This window comes from Copadichromis virginalis, linkage group LG17, assembly GCF_057382275.1.
Source record: "Copadichromis virginalis isolate Kocher_CV1m ecotype Utaka linkage group LG17, C_Virginalis_male_GT1.1, whole genome shotgun sequence".
NCBI lineage: Eukaryota > Metazoa > Chordata > Actinopteri > Cichliformes > Cichlidae > Copadichromis > Copadichromis virginalis.
The window spans coordinates 36,807,573-36,828,330 of record NC_140634.1 but is presented as its reverse complement, the minus strand read 5'-3'; the positions used below and the strand labels follow the sequence as shown (position 1 = coordinate 36,828,330).

At 37.7% G+C, this 20,758-nt stretch overlaps 4 protein-coding genes across 6 annotated transcripts in view; 2 read left to right on the top strand and 2 right to left on the bottom strand.

The window, feature by feature from the left end:
* slc2a13a (solute carrier family 2 member 13a) overlaps positions 1 to 3,939 on the top strand; it is a 102,797-nt gene extending 98,858 nt beyond the window's left edge. Inside the window, exon 10 of the mRNA XM_085436273.1 lies at positions 701 to 3,939. Coding sequence (XP_085292399.1) covers positions 701 to 927 — 227 coding nt within the window. The 3' untranslated portion in view covers positions 928 to 3,939. The remainder of the gene's footprint in view (positions 1 to 700) is intronic.
* Positions 3,937 to 10,271, bottom strand: redic1 (regulator of DNA class I crossover intermediates 1). The gene is made up of 14 exons (XM_085436272.1): positions 9,843 to 10,271; positions 9,703 to 9,742; positions 8,515 to 8,665; positions 8,283 to 8,415; positions 8,108 to 8,165; positions 7,892 to 8,006; positions 7,688 to 7,788; positions 6,373 to 6,500; positions 6,049 to 6,285; positions 5,923 to 5,956; positions 5,641 to 5,668; positions 5,441 to 5,535; positions 4,366 to 5,041; positions 3,937 to 4,263 (listed from the first exon to the last, which is right to left on the bottom strand). Exons 1-14 carry the CDS (start codon positions 9,863 to 9,865, stop codon positions 4,088 to 4,090), a joined length of 1,995 nt encoding a protein of 664 aa, XP_085292398.1. The 5' UTR covers positions 9,866 to 10,271; the 3' UTR covers positions 3,937 to 4,087.
* A 718-nt stretch (positions 10,272 to 10,989) lies between these two features.
* Positions 10,990 to 15,092, top strand: LOC146689851 (uncharacterized). Of its 2 annotated transcripts, XM_085437035.1 has the most exons (5): positions 10,990 to 11,974; positions 12,243 to 12,339; positions 12,713 to 12,823; positions 13,272 to 13,438; positions 13,771 to 15,092. In XM_085437035.1, the coding sequence occupies exons 1-5, from the start codon at positions 11,067 to 11,069 to the stop codon at positions 14,816 to 14,818; spliced, it is 2,331 nt and encodes a 776-aa protein (XP_085293161.1). In that variant the 5' UTR covers positions 10,990 to 11,066; the 3' UTR covers positions 14,819 to 15,092. The 2 variants fall into 2 exon arrangements, with proteins under 2 accessions (XP_085293161.1, XP_085293162.1); XM_085437036.1 differs by having other exon boundaries at positions 11,907 to 12,339.
* A 1,136-nt stretch (positions 15,093 to 16,228) lies between these two features.
* On the bottom strand, positions 16,229 to 20,623 carry LOC146689850 (uncharacterized). Of its 2 annotated transcripts, XM_085437040.1 has the most exons (11): positions 20,403 to 20,623; positions 19,555 to 19,580; positions 19,160 to 19,245; positions 18,979 to 19,011; positions 18,793 to 18,882; positions 18,328 to 18,430; positions 18,196 to 18,248; positions 18,010 to 18,088; positions 17,316 to 17,788; positions 16,923 to 17,116; positions 16,229 to 16,814 (listed from the first exon to the last, which is right to left on the bottom strand). In XM_085437040.1, the coding sequence occupies exons 2-11, from the start codon at positions 19,559 to 19,561 to the stop codon at positions 16,670 to 16,672; spliced, it is 1,263 nt and encodes a 420-aa protein (XP_085293166.1). In that variant the 5' UTR covers positions 19,562 to 19,580; positions 20,403 to 20,623; the 3' UTR covers positions 16,229 to 16,669. The 2 variants fall into 2 exon arrangements, with proteins under 2 accessions (XP_085293166.1, XP_085293165.1); XM_085437039.1 differs by having other exon boundaries at positions 19,160 to 19,580.
* Positions 20,624 to 20,758: the final 135 nt, after the last annotated feature.

Genomic DNA, 20,758 nt, shown 5'->3' with positions numbered 1-20,758 from the left:
CCTCAGTCAGTGTAGCACAACAGCAGGTTTCCCCTCACACAGGAAGGAGCTGACCTTTGGCGGAGTTGGAGATCAATCAATCAGGGGTGATTGTGGAGGCATCCTGAGATCCACTGGATTAATTATCGATTCTGAGTCATTCACCAATTTATCTGCTTGATAGCAATCATTTACTAAAAGTGGGGCAAATAATATCAAAGCTGGGAAAACACAAGATGTTGTCTTGTTAAATCTTAAAGTGCACTCGGCTGCAACTTAAAAATGTCACTGTGCGTTGACAAGAAGAAAATACGGACCACAGTTGCGACAAAATCTCATTAAACCTGTGTCAGTCTTTTCGTATGAACCCTTATTCGTCACATAGTTATTTGTTTCCTGTTAACCCTGCTGTAAGGCCACATTGACAGGGACATTTTACTTATACTCCACATTTATCGTAGGGTGACCAGCAGTGTGAAAGCAGTGTTGCAAAAGCATTTTCATTCTTCACCACACACGTCCCTAGAAGTGCGTGGGCAGTCGTGGTCTAATATTAGCTGCCCGCGGGATCTGTTGTCACCATCGGTGTTTCTTTTTCTGGCAGTGAATGAGAACAAGCAAATCATTTCTCATAAGAAGTGTGAAGTTGTGCCATTGTGTTTCTCATCTTTGTGGGTGGCTATCCTCGGTGACAGCGTGTTCTTTTGCTTTGTCTTCTCAGGAGCTTTCTTCCTGTACTCCAGCATGGCCTTGCTGGGTTTCGTCTTCACATATGGCTGCCTGCCAGAAACCAAATCCCGCCGTCTGGAGGAGATCGAAGCGTTGTTCGAAAACCACCTTTGCTCTTGCGGCGCCTCTGATTCGGATGAGGGACGGCAGGTTGAGTACATCCGGGTCAAAGGTTCAAACTACCATCTATCGGACAATGACGCATCAGATGTAGACTAGAGGAAACTTGGGTGTTGCTTACCTCCCTCTGGGTGTTTCATTAGCTGTTTCACTGGAACATGCAGAGCGGCTGAGTCTGTATTAGTGTTCTTTTTCCTGTGATCTGCAGGGCCACTGGTTTACCTCCAACATAGATTGGGAATTACATTTTAGAAGACTATGCTTCTATCAGTAACATGTATCAGTTCACTTTTCAAGCAGTCAGTTGGGGAAATCCCAATCAACACTAATGCTTTAGCATGAATGTTTCCCATTAGTTCATTCTCTAAATTCAGGGGTGAACTGGCACCTTATCTGGTTTCAGACCTGCTTATTATTTTCAACCACAGAAGTCTATAACACCGGCCTTCTACGCAGATAATAGGCAAAGCATAATACATAGAAGTCCAGTGTCTTTTTCATAGAGACTAGTTATGACTGTTTAACAGATGCAAAGATACAAAATACAAGGGACTGGAATTTGTCCCTAATATTTTGTGCATTTGTTTTATAAGCACCATTTATGATTTATAAACGGTTTTATCCCAGAGCTTTGTGTCAGAATACAATGGCAACTCCATTCAAAAAGTTACAGTAAATACAACCACAAAACTTTTGTTGACTGGACAGCAGCTGTTGTTGTCTTTCGTACCATTATGCCTTGGTGTATGAGACACATTCTGCTGTCTCGTTTTTTCAGCTTGTAGCGTAGCACACTTAATGTCAGTCCTTGACCTGATGTTCTTCTGTTTGCAGTTTGAATTTTTATGAAAAGCAATTGCCAGAGACACACGGTATATCATTACGGTTGAGTAAACTTGTATTGTCGACGGGTGCCGAAACAAAACTGTTCTTACAAACTTGGTAGCCCTGAAAGGACTGGAAGTCTTCGTGCTACAGTATGGTTTGTGTATTTATATATTTATTTAAAACAGATCTTTTTGTGAATCCACATTTCGACAAATTACAAATTTCTTAACGTTGCTTACTTTTTCATTTAAAATGTGCTTCGCAAAACCTACCCTACGAACCAATGTTGCAACTCTTGCAATGAACTTTTTCTTGTTGTTATTTCTGGATATAGTGTCTGTAATATCCAGCAAAGAAACCGGGCTGTTCTGTCTGTAGCAGTAAAAGTAAGCTTTAGCTTGATGACTGAGATTTTTAAGTGTTTCGTTCTATCTGAACATTGATATATTAGTGCCTGTGTATTGTGAAGGTGCCTAATGGCCATTTTTCAGTCACATTTCCTGTAGGTCTACATGGCCTTTTTTTAATTTTAACATGTGCATATTTGCATTTCACCTGTGATGGAATTTTATTGACTAAAATTTCATGTATTTTGCTTTGTGTCTTCCTTCACAGCCTTATGTACAAATAGCCGAGCATATCATTTATGTAGTTCTTGTGTCAAAAGTTGAGGAGTAGGCTTTAGCGTAATTTGGCAATGTTGTTTTGTAAAAGTGTAAACTGTGTAAGGTTACACCTTGTTAGTTAAATACACGTAATTTTCTGTGTAGCAAAACTGTTGGAAAGTAGACAACTGTGTAACAAAAAATATAAAAGGGTAAGTAAGGGGTATAAAGGCTGCTGCTGTGCTTAGTGAACAGGTTTCTCATGGCAGACACCCAAAATAAACGATTGTAAAAATACAGTACAATGCAACGTTTAAAATGATGGAATTTTCCATATGATTTCTTCTACCTATATTTTTAACCCCACATTAATAGAAATACCCAGAAACCTCAGTAAAAAAACGGATAATGTGCTAGCAGAAAATTACCATTTAAATTTTTTTTCCCAACAGTCCATTATCTATAAATCTAGTCTATTTATAGACTAGTACCACTTTTTAAAACAAGAAACAGACCATCAAATGCCGTGGGACAATTACACCTAAGTGATCCATTAAAACTCGGTGGTATTTGCAAGTATTGTAGTAATTTTGGTGTTTTCAAGGTGTCATGTGGATAGCTATGGGGAAAAAAGGTTTTAAAAAATTGATTAGAAACAAATTCCTTCAATAAATGGAAGAACAGTGATGGCATACTGTAGCACACAAGCACCCTCATGTGGAAAACCGGCTGATTTTTTGAAAATAAAAAAAGCTTTCAAATATCATAGTTGCCTCTTTAGTTGCAAGTTCTTCAGTGTTATAATAGCTGATCATTTTTCAAAGCAAACACAAACAGTAGTATCAACATGTACAGACTACAATAAAATCATATCAAGAATTGAAGTCAGCACAAAACACGGTCAAATATTCAACTTGTGTTTGAAAATGATAAGCTATTCTATTGTAAACACTTGTGATTTGTAGTTATGGGGCTAGAATATTCCAGATATTGTCTTTTTTAACCCAGAGAGGTAATAAAGGGATCCTCGAAGATGAGCACTGATTGTTTATTTCAATAAAAACAAAACATTGCGAAATATAGTTCAGAGTAATAACTTAAACTTCCAAAACTTTGCTTTTCAACTCATTTAGCGCAGCTTCTCTGGAGTGAAAGGTGTAGAAAACACTAGCAACTATAATTTAGTATAGGATTGTATTTGACCAGTTTCACTTAATCCAGGAGAGTTTTCTTAAAACTTCACAAGCTAGTTTTGTACTGAAAGTATTACTACACACAAAAACCACAGATTTACTTGTCCACGGCACAGACTGAGTAACGAAAACTTGTGTCAACCAAATATTTAATGTGATTGTTTTAGGCTGCACCTGTGTCAGAGATAATGTGGTGTTCAGCCCTTAACCTCCGGTTAACACTGTCCTCTACCACAGCTGAGGGCATTAAATGTGTACTTATCAGTAAAATGGTTACATTTTTTTCTATGTGAACCAATTATGTGTGTTTTTGCTAAAGTTTGTGGGGTATTACAGAAAAGCAAATTTAAAAAAAAAAGAGTGCTGTATATTTGATTATTGTTCAAGCTGTAAATGTTTTGCTAGAGTTTATATTATATAAAGATAAATATCTTCATGAAATATTGTGTATATGGGGAAAGAAATAAATGTATGAGTCAAAGTCATGTTTTGGAGCTTTATTTAACTGCATAAACTGCATCACAACATTAAGAGCACTGTAACTATTTTAATCTACTTTTATGACTGTTGCTGTAAAATAAAGGAAGATGCACAGCACAGAACTGATTTCCTGATGTCTTCATCCATCTGTTCTTAGTAGCCCTGAATTTTCCTCTGCTTCAGGAGGAGCAAAATGTTGACTATTTCTTGAAGCATTTCAGCCTCCTTTGAGACTATGTTAACTTTGGTGCCAGATGTGCCCTCTTCCCTCCCTTGATCTGAAAAGCTTGTCATTGGAGGGCAGTTCTCGTGTTCTTTATTCTCCTGACCTAAATTAGAAACATTAGAGCAAAATTTAATGTGATTTTCTATCTCAAGTTTCTCTCAAACGACACATAAAGAGAGCTGACTATTTCACTTTCATGTCATACCTCTGACATTAGTCGTGCTCAGGTCGTTAGTGAGAAGAAGGTTTGTGGGTCTCTGTAGAATCGTTTTGGCACCGTTATTAGCAGTGATCATGCTCCTGCCTGACAGGGAAACCGCCTTTGATTTCTTGTTGCTCCAGGGCGTCTGCTTCTCTTCGCTCCTGGAGTTTTCTGGTGAAGCTGTGAGTGCATCTGGCTCTGTGGCAGTACCGGCCTGCCTCCCTGTGGCTGGAGGCAGCTCCGACATGTCAGCGTTTGATAGATGCAAGCTGTACCCAAGAGCACTGTCTGCAACAAAGCTGCACTGAGTCGAAGCATCGCACGCCCCAGCTGGGGGGCTGCGTACTGTTTGAGTTCCTGCATCTCGAGTTTCACTTGATGTTTTCTTGCATTTGCAGACATCTGAGCTCTGAGTTTGAGCTGAAGGGTGTGGAGATAAAAGGAGAGCTGTGCTGCTTTCTTTCTCCTGCCCTTTACTTTCAAAGGCCTTATCTGGGGTAGCCATGTTCTCAGTAACTTTTAGGTCAACTCTGAAGTCCATTTGGGATCTTATTCGTGGGGTGTGAGACCTGAGCTCAGAGAGTGTTTCATTTAAATTCCCTTGTGAGCCACTGAGGCCAAAGGCTTGATCCATGTAAGAAGAAGATGCTGGGAGGCATAGCTGATAGCAGTCTTCATCCTAATATATAGTTTTAAAAGTAGAAAACAGCAATTCCTGTGTCAGATGGTGTGAAAATATGTCCAGGAAAGAGGTATAAATCAGTGGCACTGTGCAAAGAACACTGTGCTGTTAATGAGTGTTGCTTTTTGGTGTTAACTATTTGGGACAGGTGATGATCATCTGTTTAATAGTAATTTACTCATTTGTGTTTAATTAAAAAAGGAGGCTGCAGAAACTGGCAGAGTGCTGATAGTTAATCTACAGCTTAATTAACATCAGTACTACAAAAATACAGCATGAATTTGCTACAGTTTTGAGGGGTTAGATGAAAGATTACTTTAATGTATTTCAAAGATAACTTTCCAAGTAGAGCACTTCAGATAGTTGGAATAAAGTTCACAGTGTAGCTTCACTCACATCATTTGAGTCTGGACTCAGGTGACCTCCTCTAAAAGAGTAACTTGGCGAATATTCAGAGCCATTCACTGGCCCAGTGTTGTCTCCAAAACATGCTGTGGAATTAGAGGGGAAAAAAACACCCATTTACGTTTTGGTTTTTCCTCAAACATGTACATAATAAATGAATTTCCTTAACGTGAGACTCCTTGGAAACTTACAAAACCTTGTGTCAGGGCAGTTGCAGGGCTGTGAACAAAACATAATCAATATTTGACACTTCTGCTGTACCCATGTATATAATCCAGTTATGAAAAATATTAAACATAAACTGTTGGGAGCTCTATATGACAGCTTATGATGACTGGAGAGCCTCATTAAACTTTGTGATGATTTACTTTCTACACATTTAAAGTTAATTTCGTCGCAGTTCCAAACTTGACCACTTGGTGGCAGTAAAAGGGCAACTTTACTCCCACATGTAGTTTTTAAAACCCGCTTACCTCTGCTCCCATGCACTGTGAGTCTGGCACAGTTCTGGCAATAAAATGATAAAACCCAACATAAAATGGATTCAAAATTTGCTTCATAATAATGCATTTCGTTAGACTGGAAGTGCAAACACTTACTGAGGTGCAGAAGAGTTTACCGGTGTCTGATCTGGGAGACATATTTTTGATTTTTCACTCCCAGAATGAGAGTGTCCTTCACAATCTTCATCACAAAAGCCTCTAAAGACATTGTTCTCCAATTGCTGCTGAATTTCTGACTGGTTAAGCGTGAAGTCCAGCATGGACTCTTTGGCCTTTGGCCGGTTGAGAAAGATGCTGTCCACATATGTTGCATGGTCTTCTGCCTTGCTTTTACTGTGGCAACACACACGGGCACTGATTGGTTAAAAAATTGAAACTAAGGATAGAAAATAACCAATTAAAATGTAAACTTGTTTTCACCCTGGTTGTGGACTGCCAAAGAGGACTTGAGATGCTGTGGGGTTCTCAAGTTGGAAGAAGGGTTGGTTAAGGTTGTGCGACCAGGGAGATGTGTTTGTCATACTTCTGGACTGAGAGAAAGGATGAAACTGACAGAGAAACAAATCAGCATTTGTCAGAAGAAAGACACATTATTGTCACATTTTATTAGATACTATTTTCTCTTAGCAAGAGATGCTGTTGCTCCAAAGACTATAAACTGGTCTAAAACAAGAGGTCACATACTACTCCAGTTTTGGTTGCCGGCAAATTTTAGGTTTCATTTTAAACTTTTAATTGTAACTTTCAGAGCTCCACATGTTGAAGCTCCACAGTATATCTCTGACCTGTTGAAACCTCATGCTTCTTCTTGAGCGCTTCAGGTCAGAGGTTACTGTTGGTCACATGTACTGGGTTCAAAACACGTGGGGATCGGGCTTTTCGGGCAGTGGCACAAAGGCACTCTTTACACTTGACCCCTTTTTAAAAAAAAGCAGCTGAAGACATTTCTATACAAACAAGCTTTAATTTTTTTTTCATTTTATTTATATTTCTGGTTTAATTGTGAAGCACTTTGTGATTTTTAACTGTGAAAAGTGCTATATAAATAAATTTTACTTACTAAAATACTATAGTGATATGATAAAATACTGGTACCTTTAGTAATACCAAAAGTAATGCTACATTACTTTTTCTTTGTTGTTTTCAGCTTTTGTATTGAACAAGAATGCCTGAATTTTAGGCCTGAATAGCCTGAATAAATATAAATAAGTATTTATAATTAGGCACCTGGGATTACACTTGTGTAGGTGTGCAAAAACCATGTTTGTAGATGAGGTCACTGGGGGACAGGCTATCCATTTCTCACAATCTGAAGAAAGCCAATGCGAAAAGGATGGCATGCAGCTTCAATTTTCATCGAAGTTGGCCATCCCCCACTCATGGCAAAATTACCAGTTTTTAATTCCCATGAATGAAATCAATACACAAAAAAAAGATTACATTCACTGTGAAAGACCTTGACACACATGACATATGTCACATTCTATAATTAAAGCACAATATGATTTATTGTAAAGCAGAGTTCTGAGAAGTTACCAAAATCTTTGTTGGCCTGTTAAACAACACCAACATAAGCCATTTTTCCACACCAACTTTAGATAAGTTTCTCAACTCAAGTCAGAGTTTCCATACTTTTCCTTTCTTACATATGAAACCACGTGTGGGGTAAAATGTGTAAAAACTACAACTTTAACCTTAAAGTAGTGATGTAATTCTAATAAGAGCTATCCCTTACTGCATCGGTCTGCGATAGAACTGAGGTGTCCCAAGGTGGGGGAGAAGAGGGATGCGGTGCTTGGCTTTGTTTCTGGAGATTCAGCTGCAGGGTGAAAGTTCCTGTGGAGAACAGTTGGATTTCATAAGATATCATCACGCAAAGAAGAATACGCAGTACTGTAACTGAGTTATAGTTGTTAATAGTCTATTAGTGTTACACAACCTTGGCCTGAGCAGGCAGATGAGGTGGAAGAGAAGGGGCTGCGGGCATCAGGTATGGCAGGCAGGTAGTCAGAGGCACTGTTGTCTGAGAAACCTGACTCAAGTACTGGCGACAACTTACAAAAACAGGGATTTAGTGAGTGTCTTTACATTTGTTCATATTAAGCACGTTTCGCTAACTTGAAGTAAAACCATGAAGAGCGGGAAAGTGACTTACACGCTGAAACTTGAACCCTTGTGGAATTACCTTCCTTCTTTCTCTGCTTTCTTGAACACTGTTAAAATGGAAAATATAATACTTTTAAAACCCTTTTCATTCCATTTATTAAGAGGATTATTATTATATTAACATAATTGGCTACAAGAACTGTTAACCCACAGTGGGGCTATACCTGTACTCAGACTGGCCCTCAACAAGACACAGCCGTGATGGGGAACAGGGGCTCATCGAGAGCACCAGAGGATCTTTTCTCTTATGCCTGGCTCCTGCCTTACAGCTGCCAAGAACTGCTGCTTTAGGAGGATCTGAAAAACAAGAACACTTTCTGTTTACATCATTTGCCATCCTGAGGCTTAAATGTATTCGATTATTGTTTTCTGGTGATCTGGGGCTGTGAATCTCACCTTTACGTGCTTTTTTAGCAGCAATCTGGTTGACGATAAACAGAGTCATTAGGTCCAAACTACCAGAACTAGTGTTGCCTAGGGAAGGGGCTGGGACAGGTATTCCCATGTTTTTAAGTTTTTGTTGCATTTTTCTCTTTTCAAAGAATTCCTGGAACAGAAAAAGCACAACCAATATTTAGGCACAGGGACAAAGGCTTTGTTAATTTAATACATTTACAAAACTGATTACAATGAAAAAACATCAAGCTTGAACATTAGTGATTGTTATTTATTTAATGAATTATCATTACACAAGGATATAGATCAGGGGTGCTCAATCCCAGTCCTCGAGAGCTACTGTCCTGCAGCTTTTAGATGCATCCCTACTCCAACACAGCTGAATCAAATGTTTGATTACCTCTTCAGCATGCCATCAAGTTTGGAAAAGGCCTGATAACAAGCCATTCATTTGATTCAGCTGTGTCGGAACAAGGATGCATCTAAAAGCTGCAGGACAGTAGCTCTCGAGGACTGGGATTGAGCACCCCTGATATAGATTTTAATGTTTATTACATGAAAAATAAATAAAATGTTTGTGAAAAACAAAGGCAGCAATTTGGGCTAGTGATTATTAATGAGTTATTTTGGGGTATTGTTGAGTTTTAAGACTTCACATCAATGAAACTTCAAATAGGCCATGTCTGGGCTTTTCAAATGGCTAAGTTGCCTTCTACTAAAAATACCAAACAACAAATAAGTAATTAAAGTTGTGAACAAGTACAAGTCCAAAGTTACACACATTATAAACCATGTATACACACACACATATATAGATAGATCTTGTCATTGTTCTACTATGTCTTTTATTCTATTCTAAGTGTCCTTAGATGTCTTGAACGTGGCTTTTAAATAAAATTTATTATTATTATTATTATTAAAAGTCTTATTCCACTACTTTAAATATATTTTCAATATGCAACCTGTGCACTATTGACCTCCTTATGTAAGAATTTAACTTATACTCAAAATTAAAAGTCAAAACAATTCTTTCCATTTTGTAAAACAACCCTGGTTAGAAATGCATCCCTTTAAAGCAAGTTTTCTTCTGGATACAATATTTTATGGAGTATACAATTAAACATTTAATATTTAGCATCCTACTTGCACTTAATGTAAAACAATGTAAGTTTTATTTGGTTGTCTTACCCTCTGCTTTTTGGCATTATTCCTCATCACTAACCGGTTTCTGAAATGAGCAGTTACATGTCTAGTTAGCTTAAACATTTATAGGCTAATATGATATACATTAACACATCAGCTAATAACCAAAATTTGCTTTCTCTTACCTTGAACCTCCCACCCAGTTCATTTTTAACAGCTCTTAATTACTATAGAAACGACAAAATCCAGAAAACTACAAAGCTTTTGTGCCTGTGTCAGCACAAAAATTCAGAGTGCGTGCATAGCTTATTGTTTTGTTTCAGCTAGGTAGCTAACTTTATCTTAGCTTTCAGAATACAATAGAAGCGCGAGGACGAACCACCAGACTTCCGACACATGCTCAGAAATGCTCAAAGAAGAAAATATATATGTGTAATTTTCATGGAGTTTGTCTGCTTTATTTCTGTATTTTATTTCACTGTGCCTTACGTTTGCTTAAAATAAAATACTGTAGTATAGTAGAATAAATCAGTTGGGACTAATTTATTTACGGACGATCTGATTTCCTCGTGTCAGCATTGTTCCCACATCATCATAATTAATGTTGTTCCAGGTTCAACATTGCAAGTGACCAATTTCGAAGTCGCAATGGAATGACGTCACAAGAAGGTGATTGGTCACTTGCAATGTTGAACCTGGAACAACATTAATTATGATGATGTGGGAACAATGCTGACACGAGGAAATCAGATCGTCCCATTATACATATGTTCCTCACTTGGCTTGCTGTTTGTTTGCTAGCGATAGGCTACTTGACGACAGCATTAGCTAACCAGTGTTCTCTAGACCAGCGTTCCCCAACTTTTTGGGTGTTTCGTGGCCCGGGGGTTGGGTCAGGCAAAATTGCAGTAGCTTCCCTGATCATTTTACAAACATAAGTGAAGAGAATCTGGACTAAAAGGCCTAGACTTATGGTTGTGTGCTGAATCTATGAATCAAACTATCACCTGGAAACATAATTAACTGGTCCATAGCTGTGAAACTGGACATGAGTTCTTGATTCTATGGAGATTAACAGTAATCCAGAAATTTACAAATTTGTCCCAGGGACATCGCGTAGATGTTGTCCCTGGGACATCGCGTAAATGTTGTCCCTGGGACATCGCGTAAATGTTGTCCCTGGGACATCGTGTAGATGTTGTCCCTGGGACATCATGTTAAAGTTGCCAGAGACATACCATATGAAAGTTTAGCTTCTTTTAGCCCCTGTTTGTTTTATATTATTTTATATATATATATTTTTTAATATTATATTTAATATTTACATTGTATTGCAAAAAACCCCACAACAAGTTAAAATGAATTAATGAATATTGACTAATTAAACCTTCGTTATTTTTCCACCAGAAATGGACGACATAATTAGAAGAAGTGTTCTGAATGACGAAAAAAAAAGAACTGGAAAAGACACACAACTTTGTGTGCATGTGTCACAATGCCAGGAGGACCCATTCAGTGTTGTGTTAGAAAAATTGAACTCATTAACCCTTCATGGACATTATAAATGTTTAAATGTTGCCTCAGGTAAAGACAGGAAAAGAGACTATTACAAATTCAACTGCATCAGAGCTGGGAAAAAAAGTCGAAACAGCTACAGAGCAGTGGGCTGTAAGGCCTATGTTTCATTTAAAGTACTCAAATGTTGGAAAGACCACACAGTCATCGTGCAGCGTACATATGATAAGCATGATGGGCATGATCCTTCGGACCCAAAAGACGCACATTTCAACAATATTTCCAGTGATTTGAGGAGGAAGATTGAGGAACTGCTTTCCCTTGGAACTAAGCCAGCCATCATACTAACCGAATGTCATAAATGGGCCAAAGAACATGGACACAGAGATCTTCACAACAGAGAGCATTTTGTCACACCACGTGACATTGACAGTGTTAGAACCTGCATGATGAGGAAGAAGCACTTTAACTGTGGAGACAGTCAAAGTGTACATACCTTACTTAATGGAAAACATCAAGAACATGTTCTCTTCTATCAACCATACACATCTGACCAAGAACTAATGATTGTTTTGCAGACACCTGTAATGAAATCAAACATGGAGAACTATGCAAAACAGTTAGTATTTGTTGACACCACGCACTGCGTTAACCAGTATTCATTTCCCTTATTCACACTTGTTGTAAGAGATGATCATGGGCATGGAGTCCCTGTGGCCTATGCTATTGTCAGCAACGAAAGTCAGAAAACCCTGGAAACTGTTCTTGGAATAGTTTGTGAGCATTTCCCAACTTCCCCGAGGTAAATAATACATTGACAGCTATTGATTTTGAAATAATTCCTTTTCAAAAAAGTTATAACATGCCAGAATCTAATGCTATAGCTGCAGCATGGGCTGCAAAAAACTTTCCTTTCCAGTTGTTAAAGTTATTCCTATAGGCTGTATGCAGTATTTTATATATCTACTTGTGAGTTGAAATGTTTAATTTGGCATTGAAGTGGTGCTTTGAGATAGCAAAAACATTTTCATACTGTTTAATCTCATTTAGTGTTTTCTTTTTTTCTGTAGAGCATTTATGGTTGACAAAGACTTTGCGGAAATAAATGCTTTGCAGAAGGTTTTTCCAGAGTCAGCTATCCTTCTATGCTGGTACCATGTCTTGCAGGTAAACCACATTGTTTTCTTTTCACGTTGTCTAAGATGCACCTGAAACACATTTTTACAACAGGGTCCTGTTGTCATGATTTGCCTCATTGTGATATTCACCTACTCAGGTTAATGAATATAAAGGGATAAAATGTTGAGTGACTATGTCCATCCATTTAAGACCACAGTGCACTCATCTTCTGGTGGCTGCTTCCCAAAGCTCTTTTTGACATTTAAAAATATGTTTGCCTGGTTGATTTCTGTAATGCACAGGTCCTCTTGTCCAGTGAGTGACAAAGTTATTTTTGGACGTCAGCTTTCTTTTATGCTTTTTGTACAGCTGCTCCTCTGTCTCTCTCTCCAGATTAACTTTTTTTCTCTTACATTCACAGGCTGTTAATCGATGGCTTTCAAAATCAGAGTCCGGGGTCCATGGGCTTTCTAACACCCAAAAGAGAAATGAAATCATTTCTTTCTTTTGTAAGCTGAAAGCTTGCACATCTGTAAGTGTAATTTGTCTATTTCACATTTTGATTTCTTGATTACACTAAGAGCATAATAACTTTCAGTTGCTAAAAAAAGTTACAGAGAGATACAAAATAGATTTTTGAAACAATTTCTAAAACTGGCTTCTTATCTTGCTTATCAAAACAAGTACTTAAGCTGTGCAGACCATCATTGTGTCACCCACTGTGCAGTAGAACTTGTGAGTGGGATTCTTTCACAGACAGATGCTGAAACCAAATATGCTTATAGGTTTAGTGTTCCTTCTTAGCCATTGTAAGGGAAGAAATAATTGCTTCTTAATACAAAAACACGACATATTATTAATAACTTAAAATTCTTAATGTTATTCAATAAAAGGAAAAGGGCTTCAATACATAATATTAAAGATTTCAATAGGTCTGTTAAATGGATTGAAATATATTCTGTTGCATCCAATTCTCTTAGGAGGACGACTTTAAAGCCACATCAGCAGAGTTCTGCCAGACATTTAAGCAATACCCTTTGGTGTGCCAGTATTTTCAGAAGCACTGGGAAGGCATTGGCCACATGTGGTGTGACTACGGCCGTCGCTTCAGTCACGCTCGTTCTGAAACAAACAATGTGATTGAAAGGTATGATTTATTATTTTGACCTCATTCAATTGTATTGCTGAAAAAAAGATATTATGCTTTAATCCAAGAGGCTAAACTGAGTAGGTTCGTCATGTCATTGCCAGAACAGGTTTTAGGCAAATCCTTTAAATTCTAGCAGCGTTTTTTATGTTACCACGACAAAAAACAGAGTAGGTGGATTTGCCTAAATCAGCTAAACCGGCACAGAGCATTCCTTTATAAAAGACGTGTGCAATAGGTATTCCAATTTTTAAAAAAATAATACAGTCTTGATTAAAACTTTAAATTCCTTCAATTACAGTTACTAATCATTTCAAATAACTGTTTTTCAGATTTTTCCACCGCCTGAAATACCAGTTTTTATCTGGCTACAAGAATAGGCGTCTGGATGATCTGATTGAAGTGCTCCTAGGGAAGGCCGACGACTACTTCTCAGTCATAAAAACCCTGCAAGATGTGGGCCGCATGAAAAACAGGTTTGCTGACCCCTTGTCTCAAGTTTCAGACTCTGCTTCAAGACTGATGGAAAGTAGTTGGGCTCTTAAAATTACAGTCAAGAACAGCCATGGAGTTAATGCATATCAAGTCCCATCTGAGTCAAGAGAAGACATGGTGTATGACGTCTGCCCTGTTGAGTCCTACTGCAACTGTACATATGGCTTACGAGGACTTCTTTGCAAGCATCTAGTGTTACTTGCAAAATTAGCAGAGGCTGACAATGACATCTATCCAAACATGGAAACAGACATTTCTACCTTGGCAAGAATTGCAGTGAAAGAAAGGCATTACTTTGTACACTGTGAGGACTTGAAAGTGATAAAAATGCCAAGTTTGTTTGGAAATCTGTGTTTTTTTGCATCGGCTGAAACACTTCAGTGCACTTGTTGTACGTTCTCTCACTATAACACATGTGCTTGCCTGAAGGTGGCTTGTAGCCATTTTAAAAAAATGAAAAACTCTCTGAAAAGTCCTCTATCAACTTTGAATGACACTCCTGTAGTTGAAAGCACAGACAAAAAATGCACAGAAGATGCAGTTGGAAAACTAAATGCTGTTTTAGACACAGTTAAACAGTGGGCATTCATTCCAGAGGGTATTACTCCAATGATAGATGAACTGCATACAAATGTCTTAAAAACAAAACAAGTAGGCAAAAGTATATGCCAGTACGAAATAAAGACGACAGATAATGCACGCAAAATTAGGCCATTGTATTCTAGCAAGAAACGTTCGGCCAGCATCGACATTCCAACAGTCTGTGAAAATGAATGTGAACAGTCGATAACCACTGAAAGAGAGACATCCTCTGGAGAAAATGAAAACCTTTTGGAATACAAAACAAAAAAGAGAAGAGTTAAAGCTAAGTATATGCATAAGTAGACTTTTGTGTGACATTTCAAAGGGACTGCATCCATTACTTCTGTTTATTGAAACCTAAAGCTGAATAGCTGTCTTAACTTTCTGCCAAGGAACAGTTGAAAAGAAATTGTTTGGTCTCTCAAGCAGTTGTTATTTATGTGTGTTATTCATTACTTTGGCTTGGTTGCTGTTTTTGATACAAATTCATCTGTGCCCATTGTAATATTTTCATATGTTACTATTTTTATATTGCTATGCATTATAAATAAAGGATTACTTATTACTATTAAAGGTCTGCATTTGTAATTGTTGGTATTATTTATAAAATATGCGCTCTTAAGTTTTTTGCTCCATAAAACGATACCTGTCACTTTTTGGACATAGAGTATCAGCTGTTGAGAATCCTGGCTCATACAAAATAGAAGTAAAAGGTTTCAACATCCAGCCTTTTTATGATTAAATACAAAGTGTAATAACAGAGTTATTGGGGTGTGATTTTGTTAATAGTTAGTCTTAAGTATAAGTTTAATAGTAATGAGTAAGAAAATATAGCCAGAATAATGGAATGAGACTAACACCTGACCTCACACTGAGATTTGGTATGAAGTGGCATGTTTGTGCTAATGCTGACATTGGGGCTCAGAGTTCCTCTGTGTGTATATATTTGTGAACGTTAACTTGGCTAATGTCCAAGGGTTTGACTGCTTTCCTGTTGGATTGTATCACAAAGAACAGGGATAAGAGCACCAGTGGCCGTGCACACCCTCATCTCTCTCCTTCACCCGATCATTAGTGTTGGAAACCGGCATTAGCTCAGAGTAGATTAGACTTCAGTATATGCAAGTGATTTGATTTTATGATTATTTGATTCAGTTTTTTCTGTGTTCAAGCTCAATTACTTTAATAAAATATGTTGAATTCAAACAAATAAATAAACAAATAAACTGTGGACATTACCCTTTTAAACCTTTCTGAAACAAGACAGGTAAAAACCAGTGTATAAAAGTTTACATAGGTATAAATAGCTCTAACACTTTACTCCAGCCTGGCGTCCACACATGTGGACATCACATTTTGGGTTATTTAGACCAAAATACTAAATCTTGATCAACAAGTGCCTGATATACAGTTATGAGGACATTATACTGCAACTGTTCTATCGAAATTTCAAATTAATGTCCTCATATGTGGCTCTCATTTTTCTCAGAAACAAAAATTAGGTAAAAAAAACAAAACCTGGTAATTCTTTCTTTTTACATTCATCGGGTTCCAATCGGCCCAAATATCAAAGAGAAATTAAAAATGCATGCCATGGAAGATTTCGGGTCTTAGGGGGTTAAAATGACCAGACCCCTCCGGCCTGTTTTCCAGGCCACTAAATTAAACCCAGTCAATTACCAATTGAACAGAATAAAAACCTACGAGGTCCACTAATAGTCCAAAAGTCCAAATCTTTAATAGAAAAGACAGGCAGAACTCAAACAAACAATAATCCAAACGAGGAGCATATATAAACACTGGAAAGTAAATAATTATAAGTTATTAAATCAGACTAATTAAATACAGTAAAACTAATAAGGGAAGACGAACACACGGGAAATAAAAATAACAGTGTAAACATACCAAAACTCAAAATAAAACAGGAAAGTTACTACAAACCGAGTGTGACACAATTACATTCATATTGAAACATATGTGATAATTTTCTTTCTTTGTAGCATTTTTAAGATATGTGTTAGAACAGTCATTATGCTGTTTGGATTAGGAACCAATCATTTTTGCCAAATAGTTAACACAAACTTAGAACAACAATGAACAATTTTCAAGATTCTGATTTACAGAACAAACAAAAGTCACAAAAGGTTTCATTATTTAAGAGACAAGATCAAGTTTTTCACACAGGAATGAAATGACAGAATCCAGTGCAGCGGGGCCAAAGGTGTGTGTCAGCAAACTGAAGGTTGAGGAATCAGTCAGCTCATGTTTAAGATTGTGTTGGATTTTGAGAAGAGTCTGTCTGTTATTAGAAAGTAAGATTAACAATGTTACACCAATAACCCAAATACGGGGAAATGACAAATAATACCAAAAAAGATACAACTTTCATATTGTTTTACTAACTTACTTTGTCATATCAGCACTTGAATGGTCGATGCCTTTACAGACCATGTCTGTTGTGACATCGCAGGCCAATCTTCCGGCAAACCCGAGGGCTAGCTCCCCAGCCTCCTCTTCACTCAGAACACTAAACACTGTTACTTTAGTTTTGGCCTTCTTAGGCCTGTCAAGAATCATTGCGGGCAGTTTGGCTTTACGGCCCTAAAAAAGAAAAAGTGCAAACACCAAAAGAGCAGAGAGAGACACACACACGCGCACAAAGTTAAATGCTTTTGTTTACATGGTGTAATTGTGTATATGTTGCAGCAAATGCACAATTTCCAGCCACATTGTCACTTCATTGATACGAGTAACCCGGATTTATTTCAGGTGACATCAAAATCACGAAATGTATATCTACCCCAATCAAACCTCTGAAAACATGAACTGACATGTTCTCTGCGTTGATTCTGCGCTTGATCTCGTCTTCTGTTATTGTGTAGGTTTTCTTTTTTGAGCTTGGTACAGATAAGCGACCATGCACTCTGTAAACTGTACTAGTTCCTTCTGAATCAGTTTGGAATTCTGTATCTGCATCGATCCTGTCAACATCATCAGCAGCAGCATTATCTGTACTCAGACTTGTGCCGTATACTTCTGTTTCTTTTTCTTTGTCTTCAGTCTGTGTACCTTCATCTCTGACTGTCAGTCTTCCTATCTCACTGTTACTTGTCGATTTGCTGCAGATGTTCTCTCCCTTAGGAACTTTTCCTTTGTCATTCGCTGCCTGATGCTTTCCCTGATGACATTCTTCACTGGCTACTTCTATTGCTCCTCCTGTATAGCCACCCACTATGCTGCACAACTCCTTTCCCTCTGCTGTGCTGCACTGTGCTGTTACATAAAGAAGAATGATATAAACAGCACTATATCAATTTAATTGTGAAGAGAAATCCCCACAATACGACACAGTTATGTCTAAAATAGTTTTGTGTAAAAACTGGATCTTGAAACGTCCACTTTAATTACACAGTCCTGGTGTGCAAGGGCAAAATTACGAAAAAAAAATTCACTTTAAACATTTTTGGACATTGTTTAGTTATATTGTGACTTACTCTCACAGAAGATACAGATGCCACAAACAGACTTTGAACAACGCATGTGCTTGTATGCACCACATTTCTGGCACTGCACCTGTGAATTAAAAAAAAAAAAAGAAGAAGAAATAAACAAACAAAAAACAAATGAACAAAGTCCATTAAATAAACAATCTATATGGCTAAGGACATGTCATAGTGTACCCGGTCTTTGGCTGCAATCACACACCAGCACTGACTGCACTTCCTAGTTCGATCTGCAAAATATAATTTGTTTAAGTACAAGTTACATTTTCCAATGTTAGAGAAAAAGAAGGCAGCTAATTTTATCTTTACCTATTGAGGAAAATAAGTAGTGGCAAAGTCGGGACCTGAGCTTTGTGATTTCAGTGTTGTACTCCTCCACTTGTGTTTTACCGTCAATGAGAGATTGGGCAAACTAATAATTGACGAAGAAAAAAAAAAAAAAAAAAAAAAGAACAAAAAGAATTAGATTAACAAAGAAATGTTTGTTTGTTTGGTTTACATTAATTAATTTCTATAGTGTGTACAAAACAAATCAAGACCACAGACTCAACACGCACCACTAAATTTTTGGTGTTCTTTATCAGTTGGCCAAGACAGAAATGTTTTAATCTGTGTGCATTGCTTTTGAACAAGTCTTTACACAGAAAAGGTTTCAGAAAGGTATTTTTCAGGTTCTTCTGACAAGGCTTCAATTTTGGAAAATGCTGTTTGTTTATAGTGGCAACTTATAAACCCTTTGTGATAAGAACATAGTTACCACAGTCCAAGTCATACCTTCAAAAAGTATGCACTTTGTGCTCTTGTGGACCCATCCAAAATTTTTCCAGTGATTTGGCTTGGTATTGGATAAATGTGAGGGAAATTCTATAAAAATAACATAAATACACCTATGTTTTCAAATACATTACAAAAAACGTAAACATGCTATGTCATTATGATCAAACAAGCTTTTCAACATACCTCACACTGCAAATAGATTAGGCCATCTATTACCTTATAAAACAAATAAATAAATACATATAAATAAAAACAGAACTAAGGAATACGATTCATTAAGTAAATTGTACAATAAAGTGTATTTAAAGCAGAATTTAACATTAGTTTTATGACAACATAAAAGGATTTTTATGTCAAGAGGTACCTCATCTGAAATGTTAGTCTGGTCAAACAGGGATTTCAAACTTGAAATACCAATAGAGTTTGGTCCAGCTACTCCCACAAGGTAATCTGTGAGAAAGCATATGCTGTAGTCAACAGATATCATTTTCTTTTTGCATGCTGCAACCATCATCCATTTCAGTCTTCTAGGAGCTTTGTCTGGTTGTAGTTCTTTTTTCTCCTCCTCTCCCCTCATCTATTAATTAAATTGTTTTCTGACCTTCCTAACTGTTTCCGACCTGTCTTCCCAATGTGATGTTTAAGCAATATATGTATGGTCAGAAGGGGGTGAAATTTTCATTGCAGTTGTACGTGTAACATTGCATGTGATAATAAAAGGCTTGATTGGTTGATTATTCAACATGAGTTGACATTTACCTGACATTGTGAAGGAGTCACAGTTTCTGTAAGGGTGTAAGAACATAACATGTGGATTTGTTACACTTCTTTTTCACAAGTTAATAACAATCAATAATTTTCATTCCATTATTTACAAGCTATCACACGATGTCCCAGGGACAACATTTACACGATGTCCCAGGGACAACATTTACACGATGTCCCAGGGACAACATCTACGCGATATCCCAGGGACAACATTTACGCGATATCCCAGGGACAACATTTACGCGATGTCCCAGGGACAATATTTACACGATGTCCCAGGGACAACATCTACACGATGTCCCAGGGACAACAATTACACGATGTCCCAGGGACAACATTTACACGATGTCCCAGGGACAACATTTACACGATGTCCCAGGGACAACATTTACACGATGTCCCAGGGCAACTTCTACATGACGTCCCAGGGACAACATTTACACAATGTCCCAGGGACAACATTTACGCGATGTCCCTGGGACAACATTTACGCGATGTACCAGGACAAATTTGTAAATTTCTGGATTACTGTTAATCTCCATAGAATCAAGAACTCATGTCCAGTTTCACAGCTATGGACCAGTTAATTATGTTTCCAGGTGATAGTTTGATTCATAGATTCAGCACACAACCATAAGTCTAGGCCTTTTAGTCCAGATTCTCTTCACTTATGTTTGTAAAATGATCAGGGAAGCTACTGCAATTTTGCCTGACCCAACCCCCGGGCCACGAAACACCCAAAAAGTTGGGGAACACTGGTTAGCTAATGCTGTCGTCAAGTAGCCTATCGCTAGCAAACAAACAGCAAGCCAAGTGAGGAACATATGTATAATGCTTACCGTTTATTAAAGGTAAGTATCCTAAATTGACTTCAAATTCGGCGGACAGGCGAATTGACTTCAAATTCGGCGGACAGGCGGCGGTTTTTCGCTTCTTCACTTGTATTTCGAAATAATCGAAGGCGGGTATTTCGAAGTCGCAAAGGAATGACGTCACAAGAAGGTGATTGGTCACTTGCAATGTTGAACCTGGAACAACATTAATTATGATGATGTGGGAACAATGCTGACACGAGGAAATCAGATCGTCCTTTATTTACGTCTGTCAGACAACCAATCATATTTTTGCCGGGGGCTCGACCAATGAAAAAACCCCTTTGCAAACTAAGTCGCCAGTGACGACAGCAAAACCGGAT

What these genes read in the sequence shown, in the direction of transcription:
- LOC146689851 (XM_085437035.1), top strand. Translation starts at nt 11,067, where the DNA reads ATGGACGACATAATTAGAAGAAGTGTTCTGAATGACGAAAAAAAAAGA. An exon ending in GCTGGTACCATGTCTTGCAG is followed by an intron (nt 12,340 to 12,712) that starts GTAAACCACATT and finishes TTACATTCACAG; the next exon opens with GCTGTTAATCGATGGCTTTC. An exon ending in ACAAACAATGTGATTGAAAG is followed by an intron (nt 13,439 to 13,770) that starts GTATGATTTATT and finishes ACTGTTTTTCAG; the next exon opens with ATTTTTCCACCGCCTGAAAT.
- LOC146689850 (XM_085437039.1), bottom strand. Translation starts at nt 19,372, where the DNA reads ATGAGGGGAGAGGAGGAGAAAAAAGAACTACAACCAGACAAAGCTCCT. An exon ending in AAAGTGCATACTTTTTGAAG is followed by an intron (nt 18,431 to 18,792) that starts GTATGACTTGGA and finishes GTCAATTATTAG; the next exon opens with TTTGCCCAATCTCTCATTGA. An exon ending in TTTTCAGAGGTTTGATTGGG is followed by an intron (nt 17,117 to 17,315) that starts GTAGATATACAT and finishes TTTCTTTTTTAG; the next exon opens with GGCCGTAAAGCCAAACTGCC.
- redic1 (XM_085436272.1), bottom strand. Translation starts at nt 9,865, where the DNA reads ATGAACTGGGTGGGAGGTTCAAG. An exon ending in TGCTAAAAAAGCACGTAAAG is followed by an intron (nt 8,416 to 8,514) that starts GTGAGATTCACA and finishes CTTGTTTTTCAG; the next exon opens with ATCCTCCTAAAGCAGCAGTT. An exon ending in CACAGTGCATGGGAGCAGAG is followed by an intron (nt 5,669 to 5,922) that starts GTAAGCGGGTTT and finishes TTTTGTTCACAG; the next exon opens with CCCTGCAACTGCCCTGACAC.